At 36.1% G+C, this 12,499-nt stretch overlaps 1 protein-coding gene across 1 annotated transcript in view; it reads left to right on the top strand.

The window, feature by feature from the left end:
- Sms (spermine synthase) overlaps positions 1-11,464 on the top strand; it is a 56,040-nt gene extending 44,576 nt beyond the window's left edge. Inside the window, exons 8-11 of the mRNA XM_077793775.1 lie at positions 2,650-2,764; positions 3,816-3,895; positions 9,504-9,619; positions 11,336-11,464. Of these exons, the coding sequence (XP_077649901.1) occupies positions 2,650-2,764; positions 3,816-3,895; positions 9,504-9,619; positions 11,336-11,375 (351 nt within the window). The 3' untranslated portion in view covers positions 11,376-11,464. The remainder of the gene's footprint in view (positions 1-2,649; positions 2,765-3,815; positions 3,896-9,503; positions 9,620-11,335) is intronic.
- Positions 11,465-12,499: the final 1,035 nt, after the last annotated feature.

Here is a 12,499-nt window from a genome sequence, read left to right as displayed (position 1 = left end):
AGATAAATAAATATCTAAGAATAGTCAAGAAGATTTTGGAAAATAATCATATTGAAGGGAGACTTGTCCTATTGATTGCTAATTTTTAAAATATTTATTTATTTATATGTGGTGCTGAGGATCGAACCCAGGGCCTCGCACATACTAGGTGAGCACTCTACCACTGAGTCAAACCCCAGCCCCTATTGATTGCTAATTTAAGTCACAGTATTCAAATAGGAAATATGTCATAGGATTAGACATAGTTTAGAGGAATGAAACAGGAACTTGCATATTTGGGTGTGTATCCCTACATATAGTGTTAGTACATGATCCTTAGTGCATGACTTAAGATATAAGATACGTTTCAGTTCACTTGGGAAAAGGAGGTTTAATTGACTTAATAAGCCATAGTGGGCTAGCTAGCCATCTGCATGAGAACAAAGTTAGCTAACCCTAGAAACCATGGAAAGAGGAATTTCAGATCAATAGATTTATGAAAATTTAGAATTGGGAAACATTTTAAGAAAAGACATTCAGAAAATGCGGATGCTGTTTTGTTGGCATTACCAAGCCAAAAGACAGACTAGAGTAGTACTGGTAACAAATATGATAGGGTTTTGATCCTATGACTAATAAAAAGAGTCCTTACCACTTAAAATTTAAAAATGAAGTTAGCTAAATTTAAAAAAAATAAAGAATATGAACTGGTACTTTTTAGAAGAGGAGAAAGTCAAATGACTTTTCAAAATACTTCAAGATGCTTACCCCTGTTGATGACACAGGAAGTTTATTTGGAAACATTAGCAAGCAACTTGGCAAAATTTAGGACAGTACTCCATGCTAGGGAGGATACAAGGAAATTGTGGCTTGCAGGCATTGTTGGTTGGAACATTAGTTGTTTCCAAAACTGAAAACTTAAAACACATGTGGCTGATTACCTTACTAACCCAGTGTTTGAGCACCCAGCTCACAGATGAAGGCATCAGGAGAAGGAAGTTTGTTATGTTCATAGAGGCCAAGGCTTGGTGATCACAAGAGTAGAACATTTTTAGTGAAATGGCATAATTTTAAGATTCATTATATAGAAATACATTTATTATAATAAAGATAAAAACAATATTAGACAAAAATGTCCAAGTTGAGAATGATGTATGTGATTCAGGTTTTACAAAACAGAACACATTTGTGTTTAGGTGTGTGTGAGTATAAGAATCTATATGACTGGGAAAATTATGACAAATGAGATTAATATGTAGATTATAAGATGCTGTTAGTACGTCACCTTTGCCTACTTGAACTATTCTGATGCATTGAGACAAGTCATAAAAACAATAGGACAGTAAAATTCTTTTAAAATTATGACTGATTAAAAACTACAGGATGTCATCATAGGGAATTGTGGCACACTTTTGATTTCTGACTTGGTACATGCGATTTTTTTTTTTTTTTTGTAATTAGGAAAACAACAGATGAGGAGAATAACTCCTGTCTTGTTCAGGGTTTTACTTAGACCCAGGTGTGTCCTCAGCATACAGCTTCAGTATTTCAAAGATGAGGCAAACCCCAAATTTATTAATCCTCTCTTATTCTGGAGGAATATGATCCCAGATCCCTAGTGGATGCTTGAAATTGTAGGTAGTACAGATTTCTATATATACCATGTCTATAAATATACTAATGATGAGATTGAGTTTATAAGCTATGTAGAGTAAGATTAATAATAGCTATTATTAATAAAGTAGAACAGCAGTAATAACATACTGTAACAAAATTCCAGCACCATTGGTTTTTGTGCTTTGGGGCCATATTAAGCAAAATAAGGGTTACTTTAACACAAGCTCTGCAATGAGGTGGCTACTAAGTGGCTATTAAATGACTAGTAATAATATATACTCTGGACAAATGGATGATTTATGTCCTGCACAGAGTGATGTGAAATTTCATCATGAGAACAACAACAATTTAAAACTTACAAATTGTTTATTTCTGGAATTTTCCGTTTAATTATTCAGACTGAGGTTGGCCAAGGGTAATTAAAACCATGCCTAGTGAAACTGCATATAAGGGGGAGTCTACTATATTTACTATACAGGATCTGTCTGAAAATTTCAGCCTTTAACTACTATTCTCCACTCTTGATGACTTTTCTATGGTGGAAGTTGATATTTATGAAATGACTTAATTATCTGTAGTACTCAATATTTCAGAAACCATAGGTTAATAGTTTAAGATGCAAAAATTAATAAGCCATGAAGTCATTCAGTGTTTAGTATAAATTACAAAAACTAGAAGAAAATTCAGATAGTATTAGGAGAGGGAGTCAGGATCAGAGTTAAAAATATGAACTTGGCTTTCAGATAGTTCTTGGTGTACTTTTTGTCTGTTTATTGGGTGGCTTTGGGTGTGACCTCTCTTAAGTCACTTTCTCCATTGGTAAAATGGTGATGATAACAGGCCTTGTAGAATTGTTGTTTAGTTGAAATGAGAAGGCATATGAGGCATATACTGCTTATTTTTGCCATTACAAACATGGATGAAGGTCTATTTTTGTGTGGCAGGTGCTGTGGATCTAATCTCCAGCTTGCATTTTCCCCCTTCCTCTATAAGTGTTGTTTAATTACATCCACATGTATTGGCTCACTTGTATAATCCTATTATCTCTGGAAGGTTCTAATAGAAGACTGTATTCCAGTACTGAAGAGGTACGCCAAAGAAGGGAGAGAGTTTGATTATGTGATTAATGATTTGACAGCTGTTCCAATCTCCACATCTCCAGAAGAAGGTAGATTGTGTCTTGTTTTTAACCAAGATAACTATTAATGGAAATGTTTTCTCCTGGCACTTTGTGAAGGTGAAAAGATTTTAGAGATTGTCTAGTTCTTTCATTTTTTAAAAAAATATTTTTTAGTTGTTGTTGGACCTTTATTTTTTATTTATTTATATGTGGTGCTGAGAATCGAACCAGTGCCTCATGCATGCTAGACTAGCGTGCTACCACTGAGCTACAGCCCCAGCCCCTATTTCATTTTTTTAAAGGGAGTTAAACTGAGGGCCATGGTGGAAAGATGGCTGGATTCGGATTTGGCTTTAATTCCTGTTCTGCCTTTAAATTAATTAATTCAGTCATTTGAAACAAACATTAAGTGAAATGGCCCATAATCACAATATGGAGACATTAAATTATTTGATATTTTATTTAAATAATGTGTTTTTACCTATAATGGGACAAACTGATAATCTTTGTAAGCAACACAAGAGACAATTCTCCTCAAACCACATGCTCCCAATTGCTGCTAGTTTGTGTTTTCTATTAATGTTTTTTTCTGTAAACTTGATTTACTGGCTGAGTTTGCAGAATGGGGTCCCAATCTGATGTCCCTTGCATTTCTCTCCCAATGTTGCTACTTCCCCCTTTGAAGCAATTTTAGATTTCAACCATTACCTTTGTGTGGAATTTTTTTTTTTTTTTTTTTTTACTTGGGTGCATTGTGGAGGTTATTGGCAGCGGAACCCAGGGCTCTTGCAGGCTACATAAGCACTTTACCACTGATCAATAATCTTGACGTCCTATGTCAAATCTTTTTTGGTGGTTTGAGAACAATGCTAAGTAGATACAAATTTGATTTTGACCTTGGAATTTATGTGTGTGTGCATGTAAGACTAACTATATGACTGTTCCATTATTGTTCATGAATAAATCCTCTAATAGTGGGTCTCAAGCTCATGGATCTTCCTTCCTGTTTTTGTATTATTGAGTACTAGAGTGAATATTTGGTGATAGATGTTTTTGATGCAAACCCGTACTTATAAAATTTAATTTTTTTAACATTCAGATTCCACATGGGAGTTTCTCAGATTGATTCTTGACCTCTCAATGAAAGTATTGAAACAGGATGGGAAATATTTTACACAGGTAGGCTACTCAAGTTTGTTTTTTTTTTCCTCCTAAGACTCTGAATAAGATTTTTATATTTTGAAGGTTGATTGTGTATTATCAAAATTTATGTCTTTTAATGATAGAACAATGTCACTGGATGATATTTTTTCAAGTAGTAAGTTTCTAAATTCCTGACCTGTCATCTCTTGAGAATTAATCAGTTCATAGCAACACTCAAGATTTATCCTTATTTGTCTTGGCTGTAGTATGAACTGCTGCCACCAGATGGAGACACAGATTGTGGTTCTTTTTTTCCCTCTCCCCCTCATTCTGTAGGACAGTTTTGGTTGAAAAGCCCATTTAGCAACATACACTTAATAATATAATAGCTTTGCCTGTAGTATGAGCTGCTGCCACCAGATGGAAGCAAACTGGTGTTTTTCTCATTCTCTAGTGAATTTTTAATTCTCAATGAATGTTTGAAGGTATATTTATTCATCTCTATAAATAAATAAATAAACAAACAAATAAATAAATATACATACACACACACACACACACACACACAGAGAGAACCTATTAAAATCCTTAATAAAATTCTGAAAGTGACAGCAAAGATAATTAGTTGATAATTCAGTCTCTTGGTAAAAATTCCTTGAGCCAGAAGCTTATGTAGTATTGCACTCTTGTCTCTGGCTTCTTCTGGGTTTACAGGAAAATATCCCCACTACTATTTAAATCATAAACACTATCATAAACAGTATTTCATATTCTACCATATATCCACAGTCCTAATCATATGACCCTGTATATGTAAACAACTTTACAAAGTAATAATATATTGTATTTAGATCTTGGGAACTCATTTCGTACTTTATTTGTTAAGTAATATGTGCTACTTTTTAATTAAAATTTTTAAATTGTTTAAAAGATATAAACCTATAAAAATTGTTATATTAATGAGGTACCAGGTGATGTTTCAGTACATGAATATAGATGGGACAATGTTTCAATCAGTAAGTATTTTTGTGTCCTCAAATATTTCTTATTTCTTTATGGTAAAGACCATTCTGAATCCCTTACTTCTAGCTTTTTAGAATGTGTAGTATATTTTTGTTATCCATAGTCACCATTCTATGCAGTAGCATACCAGAATTTCTTGCTCCAATCTTACTGTTAACTTTGTACCCATTGATCAATGGCTTTAAAAAAAAGGTTAATATGTTTCACCATCGATAACAAATAGAGGTCTATATTTTCCTGGGAAGATTCCTACCTCCAGACCCTACCCAACCCTGGACTTTTTATGGGATCTGATATGAAAAATATAAAACTTTGAAACACCTCAACTCAGACTGTAGCCTATTCTGTTTTCTCCCACTTCCCACTGTGTGCAATGCCTACAGGCACGTAGTGATTCATCCTGTCTCTGCAATTGGTGAAAGAGTTGCAAAGCTTTGAAGCGAGTACATAACTACCTATAAGTGGATAATTTATCTCCTGATATTTAGAAGTGATTTTTTAACACATTCTAAATTTGATTCTATTTAGAGTAAGGGTCTGCAAACCATGGCCTTCTGCTGCTTTTGTAGTTTTCTTGGCACACAGTCATGCCCATTCATTACATAGTGTCTATGGCTGCTTCCATGCTACAATGGCAACAAGGAGTAGTTGTGGGGGTGGCCATATGGTCTGCACAGCCTAAAATGTTTTCTCTCTGGCTATTTACAGAGGAAGTTTGCTGACCTCTGTTTTATAGGATATCTATAGTGAAAGCTGCTCAAAGACTTCTTATTATAAAAGCAACCCAGATTCAGTGAATTGGGCATTTTTGTGAGTGGAATTTCTTAAGCAGGGCATATTTATACCATTTTTTCTTTCATGGTTCTGCAAATAGAATGCTCATGCAGGTTTAAGTTAAAGAAAGATGTTTAACTAAAAACAGAGCCCCCCCTCCAAAAAAAAAGCCAGGTGGCATGGCATACATCAGTAATGGCTGAGGCAAGAGGATTGCAAATTTAAGGCCTGTGATCATAGCAACTTGGGAGGCTGAGGCAGGAGGATCACAAGTCTGAGGCACCTTAGTGAAATCCTGTCTCAAAATGGCAAAAAGAAATTTTTTTAATGGACATTGAGAAAAAATGTGGATCCCCACAGTCAGTTTATAATAGATAACAGGTGGTGTTGGAAAGGAAATGTGACTGTTTTCTTCATCCTGAACATTTGACTGGTTGACTGACTCCTATAGAGAACTGGTATCTTAGTATGGGAGTCTAATAGAAATGCTTAATTAGAATACCAGTCCAGTCATAAATATTTATTATCCAGGCTTTGATAACTTGCCTTGGCCAATTGACTTATTTCAGAAATCACAGGTATTATGTGCTCAGGGGTTTGCTGTTTTGCAAGAATTTTCCAGAAGATATATTACAACATGTTTTCTGTCTCTATGTTCATTATAGTTGGAAATACAAAGTGATCTTGTTTTGTGATATCCATTTTGTGATATTCATTTTGGGGAACATGGAGTAAATCCAGTAATGAAATGTGCCATATCCTGAGATTCATATGGAATGAAGTGTGCAGGCCTTTTAGGAAGCTGAAGACTAGTCAAGAAGCAGGGTAGCCTAATTGAGGATATATTGGTATACTTACCAGTGAAGGCTTTTGTTTGTTTATTTGTTTTGGTGCTGGGAATGGAACCCAGGGCTTCATGCCTCATGCATGTTAGGCAAGCCTATACCCTCAGCCCTTGATTTTTCTTTAAACTGCAGAGTGATATGCTTGGGCAATACCCTTAATTTATTGCTATGCTTACTCTGCTTGCTGAAGTGTGCAGCTTAGAACTGGAGTGTAAGGTTAAGGATGGGATAAAAGTGCTGTATAGGTTGTATAGTGATTCACAAAAGCTAAATGTTCCTGCCCAGAATGGTTTGTATCACATTGAAAGTTTGTGATGTCACCTTACTGCTTGAAGGCAGCCTTAGTAGCATGCCATGAAGCTGGGGAATGTATTGTGGGAATTGAGCTGGTCCAGGTGGGGCTGTCAGAAGTAAAATTGGAGAGGAATTGTTCTCATAGGATTAGGAGGAAGGTTCTGGGACTTGAACACATGCCTTCTTTCCCCAACCCTATTTTTAAAATGATAGGCTATTTGATGCATAAAAAATAAGTGTAAAATTATGCTGTGAAATAATAGCAGACACCTGACCACTCTACCCAACTTGAACTGGGCATTACCAGTACTCTTTATGCAAACTATATTCCTGCCTAATACTTGCTGCTTTTGGAAGTAATCCATCCTTAGTATCATTTTAAAAAAATTCTTATATTTTCTTTATAGATGGTTCACATACTTGTGATTTCCTATATAACTTAGTTTTGCTTGCTTTTGAACCTGATTTTAAAAGGCATGTCAAGGATGTGTTCTTCAGTTTTCTTTTTATACATTACAGAAACAATATATACTAGGGCTGGGGATATGGCTCAAGCGGTAGTGTGCTCGCCTGGCCTGCTCGGGGCGCTGGGTTCGATCCTCAACACCACATAAAAATAAAATAAAGATATTGTGTCCACCTAAAACTAAAAAATAAATATTAAAAAAAGAAATAATATATATTAATTAACTGACCTTTAAAAGGTACAAACAATACAGAAATCTATAAAATAAAAAAAAATTGTCACACGTAACATGGGACAAGCAGCTGAAGCTGTCGAATTGAAGTTTAACCCCTAGTTATGTTCCTACCTATTGTCCCATCTCTTTCTCTCATCCTTAAGGGGCATTTGTTTTTTTTTTTTTTTGCTATTTTTGGTTTCCATTCTGCATGCCCTATGTGTCTTAAAAATAAAAGAAAAAGTGTTCTATTTAAGTAGACAGCAAAGTAAAATGTGTATCATGTTATTTTGGGGGGTAGGTTTCTATTTGTGGAGAGTTTCTTTTTTTTTTCTTCTTAAAAATTGCTTCTTGGCAGTGTTGGGAAAGAACAAATTGAAGCTTTCCCATTTACTTTCCACATTCTCTATAAGGAGGTCCTCCCATGTGTCCTCTCTAAATCGAGAGTGTGGTGTCAGTTTTAAGATGGAAAAGAAGACCCTTCAGCAGTGCACCTTGGTGGCATTTCCATTCTATAGCAGCTTCCCCAGTGGTGATGTGTTCTAAAAACAACTGGTAGCATTTTCTATTTATGAGTCGTAAATTACACGTGTGGTGTTTATACGCTCTCATGGTGAACTTGATGTTGAAACCAAATTATATGCTGGTGAAGGACACTTTGGCCAAATCCCACTGCATGACCCTAGATGATGTGTTATTAAACAGGCTGGCACTGAATGGCAACGTCATGCTGAGCGAATGTGCTAAGTTAAAACCACCAAGGCCAGCTCTTGGAATAGTTCTAACCTCTTGTCCATGGCTGACTGGCTGGCTGGCTGGCTGGTTGGTTTTGAAATGCCATTCTCAAGAAATTCTCACATTATGGGTGCCTTTGTTTGTATATTATTTTGCCTTATATCGTACTTGGCTATTTTGAGGCAAATCAATAGTATAATTCTTGTGAAGAAGAAATGGAGTTAATATACAGATTCAGTGGTATTCTGAATGTTAAGAACTTCAATGGTTAAAAAATTGTAGGTGATATTAAATATATCCATCTTGTTTTCTAAATCCAAAGTGAAAATCACTGGGTGGAGGGTGGTAGTGATTGTGCTGTAATGATGATAAACCATATCCCAGAACCAGTGAATCAAAATCTGCATTTTAACAGAATCCCCTTTGGTTTATATGCACATTAAAGATTGCAAAGCACTGTTCTTGAGGTAGGCAGATTTAATCACTGATTCTCTTTACCCTTTTTCCTTTGTGAACATAGGATGGCTACTGCAGCCCCAAATGTCACCTCCAGGTTATAGACTGGAAGAGATTTGAAGGGGCAGATCACTCCCTCTATTCTTGATTGTTTAGAATCAAAAGTTTTCCTAGCAGACTTCCACTGTATCTCATTGACCATCCCTAGCTGCTAGGGAGACTGAAAAAGTGGTGACCAAAAAAGGGAGAAAAGTTATGACAGTGAAGAAAGTTTTTGATAAAGAGTGCAATCAAGGGGGCAGATATCCTTAGCATATATCCTGAATAAACTTGTGTTGTCATATGCCTTAAGGTAAATCACAGATTTGGGGAAAGAAGCGTGAACTGTGAATGTAGTTCCTTGTCAACATTTTAGATTCTTAGTGTTTTAGTTTAAACCATTTGGAAAGCAAGAACACTGTCTTTTTTAATACTTCATTTTCTACACAATGGTGACCATTATTGGAAAAATTTACTTTGAATGAGTTATGTGTATGAATCTTTGCTAAATTGCATGGTGCAGATACAGTGAACTGTGTCACTAATGAGAAATTGGTCTCACTGTTTTCTATTACTTCATACTCTAATAATTTGAAATAGCTTGGTAAATGAAGTAGAAGGAGAATGAGCTAATAAGTCTATAAATAGAATCCTGTGCAATTTGTGAAAGTACAGAGGCCTTATCTCATTTTTAAAGATGAACTTTTATCTCAGGCTAGAATTCTTCTCTTTTATTAGAAACATTCTAATGACTAGGACTCAAGAATCCCATTGTTTGCTTTTCTTTCTTTGATTTAGGGGAACTGTGTTAATTTGACTGAAGCCTTGTCACTCTATGAAGAACAGCTCGGGCGCCTCTATTGTCCTGTGGAATTCTCAAAGGAGATCGTCTGTGTCCCTTCATACTTGGAATTGTATCCTTTGATTGTGACATTGTGTTGTCAGATCAGAACCCCCAAGTCAATCCTGTGCTAGTTTAATATTTTAAATCCTAGTAATAAACAAATAGATCTGTGGTATATAAACTAAGCTGAGAGCTTTAAAAAAAACTGATTTCTGGGTTATTCTTTTAGAGACTCTTGGGTGTGGCTTGCCACAGTTTGCCAGGTGCTTTTAATTATCAAGTACCACTGGTCCAAAAAAGAGGTTCTCAAAGGTGGTCCCAGACCTGCCACGTCACTTGGGAACTTGTTATATATAGAGATTATCATAACCCACCCTGACCAGCTGCCCTATCAGAAGTGCTGGAGCTGGGGCCAGTGAGCTGTTTCACCAGTCCTCCAGGGAACTTGGGTGCACCTGTAATGCTCTAGTGTAAAATGCTGCCCCACCTGTGGCAGATAAAAATCCTAGAGACACTTTACTCATATTAAAATCATCAGTCTTTAATGTTAGTTTCTACACTTGCTGCTAATTGCAGTAGAAATTGAGAGCTGAAATAATGCCGGGAGTGCAGAGTTAATGCTGGTGTTCTCCATGAGTTCCACTTAAGTTAGTCCCAATCACAAAGGAAAGAACATGGAGAGAAACCAAAATTAGAGCATCATTGTTGGAAATTTGCACTGTATTTCCTTCTTCTAAAAAGTAGGCAGACTATGGCTGAACCTAGGTTCCTGTGACAGCAGTTTTTTTTTTATATGATTAAAAAATTAAGTGATTAAAGATTCACTCTTTTAAAAATTCTTTTTATTTATACATGACAGTAGAGTCCACTTTGATATAATTATACAAGCATGGACTATCTTATTCTACTTAGGACCCCATTCTGTAGAGGTACACGATGGTGGGATTCACTATGGTGTATTCATATATGTACATAGGAAAATTATGTCATTCATTCAGGGATTCCCACTGTCAGCCTGTGGTAAGGCTGGAAGTGACAGAACCTGGCAGAGCACAGGCAGCCTGCTGAGGCCAGATGCTGGGCAAGAGGCAAGAATTTCCTAAGTCCTCCATGAGAGGAGGGGGATCCTCTCATTTGTGAGGCAGCCATGTCCTTCCATGGCCTGTAGAAAGATTCAGTGTCTCCTACCACTCAGCTTGATTCAGGGTTTCCCTTCAGGAACATTTTTCACTCATTCTTTTTAGTTGTACATAACATTAGGGTTCATTTTTTTACATAATTATAAGGGTATGGAATATAATTTCCTACAGGAGCAGTTTTGTTCATTCAGGTGAGTGTTCACATGCTTAAGACGTTTGAGAGGTCAGTTGGTAACATTTGGGAAAAGGTTTCAGTCCTATGGTTCCCCTTCTTCCCTCTTTCTACCCTTTTTCCCCCTCTCCCCCTGCTCACCCTCTCTCTGCCTTCCTCACTTCCTCACTCCTTCCTCCTTTCCTTTCCTTTCCTTCTCATACCAATTCCCCAAACCTTTTGTGAGACCTGGTAAGCAGTAGTGATACCTAGGAGCATCTGTGCATTTCTTTAGCCTTTTGTCTACTTAGTGCTCCCTTCAGAAATCTCACACTTTAGAGTGGCCTTGTTCAAAGGCTTTCATTCTCATTATCACAATGCTCTAAGCCATGAAGTGTTTTCATCCATCTTCCAATTTGTAGGCCAACACACAAATGTTAAGTGATGCCTGTTCCTCCTTGAATTATCTGTTTGCATTCCTTGACTCTCAGTTCAGGTGGGTATTTTACACTGTTTGGAAGAAAGCTAAACCTTGAAGATGAATATCCCCTAATCATGTGTGCTGCAAACAGCTTTCCTGACCTCTGAATGCTGTACATGACATTAAAAAGAGTCGGGCAATTGATTGTGAACTCCTTAAAGTTTCTCTTCTTTTAATTATTATTTTTAATTTAAAAAAGCAAATGAAAAATGTATATTTTGATGAGCTAGGGTGTTATTTTTGGAAAGTCAGCTGAAGGGCAATTAGATAGTACAGCAAAGACTGCGAAGTGCACTGACCCTAGAATGTGATTTTTGTTACTTTTTAGTTCTGTGTGGGTTTTTTTGTTTTTTTTTTTTCTTTTTGTTTTAGTTTTGGTAGACCTAAATTTGGATGTTTGGAGGAATGAACATCATTTTTTTTTGTTCTGGAGGGAAGTTCTTGGTTTGATTTCTTTCCCCCAAAATGGATTTAAATATCAAAATTTGGTGCTTATAAGAAAGTTAAAAAATGAATAGCAATGCTTCAATTAAAATAACAAAGGAGACATTTCATGTGTTTTGTTGTTTTTTTTTTTTTTTTTTTCCCAGCCCAGTCCCCTCTTCCTCCCTCTGGCTTAGAACAAAGGTATCTCCTGGATTGTTTTTACTTCTGTTTTAGCACTTGGTACTATTTATCTCTTTATAATGGGATAGCCTTGGGGCCTTTCTTGAACAGTAATAATGACTTCATTTAGCACTGTGGTAAATGATACACAGCCCATTACATTCACCACTTCCTTCTTTTAAAGTTGACCTGAGGATAGCAAGAAATTTTGCTTGACTGTGAAGTTGAAAGTCAAAAGCCTATTTCTATCCCCACTCTTACGGGTATATTAAGTGTAGAAATGAGATCATTTAGGATAGCTGCTATGAAACTTTGAGAAGATTCTTAGATGCACAGCTACCTGATAGAGTTTATGGAGAGGCCTGTGGCAAAAGAATGACTTAAAAACTACTAATAAAGTGCACATAACTTAGAGCTTGCTTTTGTATTTTGGGTAACAGTCCAATATCAAAGGGGAATTTATAGTGACTTGGATTATTAGACAGCACTTGGTAATCCTGTTGTTTTATAAAGATTTATACTAATCAGTGGAATCATTTCATTTACAGTGAATTTATTGTAAGCAAAACATTA

This window comes from Urocitellus parryii, chromosome X (genome assembly GCF_045843805.1).
Source record: "Urocitellus parryii isolate mUroPar1 chromosome X, mUroPar1.hap1, whole genome shotgun sequence".
Taxonomy (NCBI): domain Eukaryota; kingdom Metazoa; phylum Chordata; class Mammalia; order Rodentia; family Sciuridae; genus Urocitellus; species Urocitellus parryii.
Note: the sequence above shows the minus strand (reverse complement) of the source record. Positions and strands in the feature narration are given on the sequence as shown.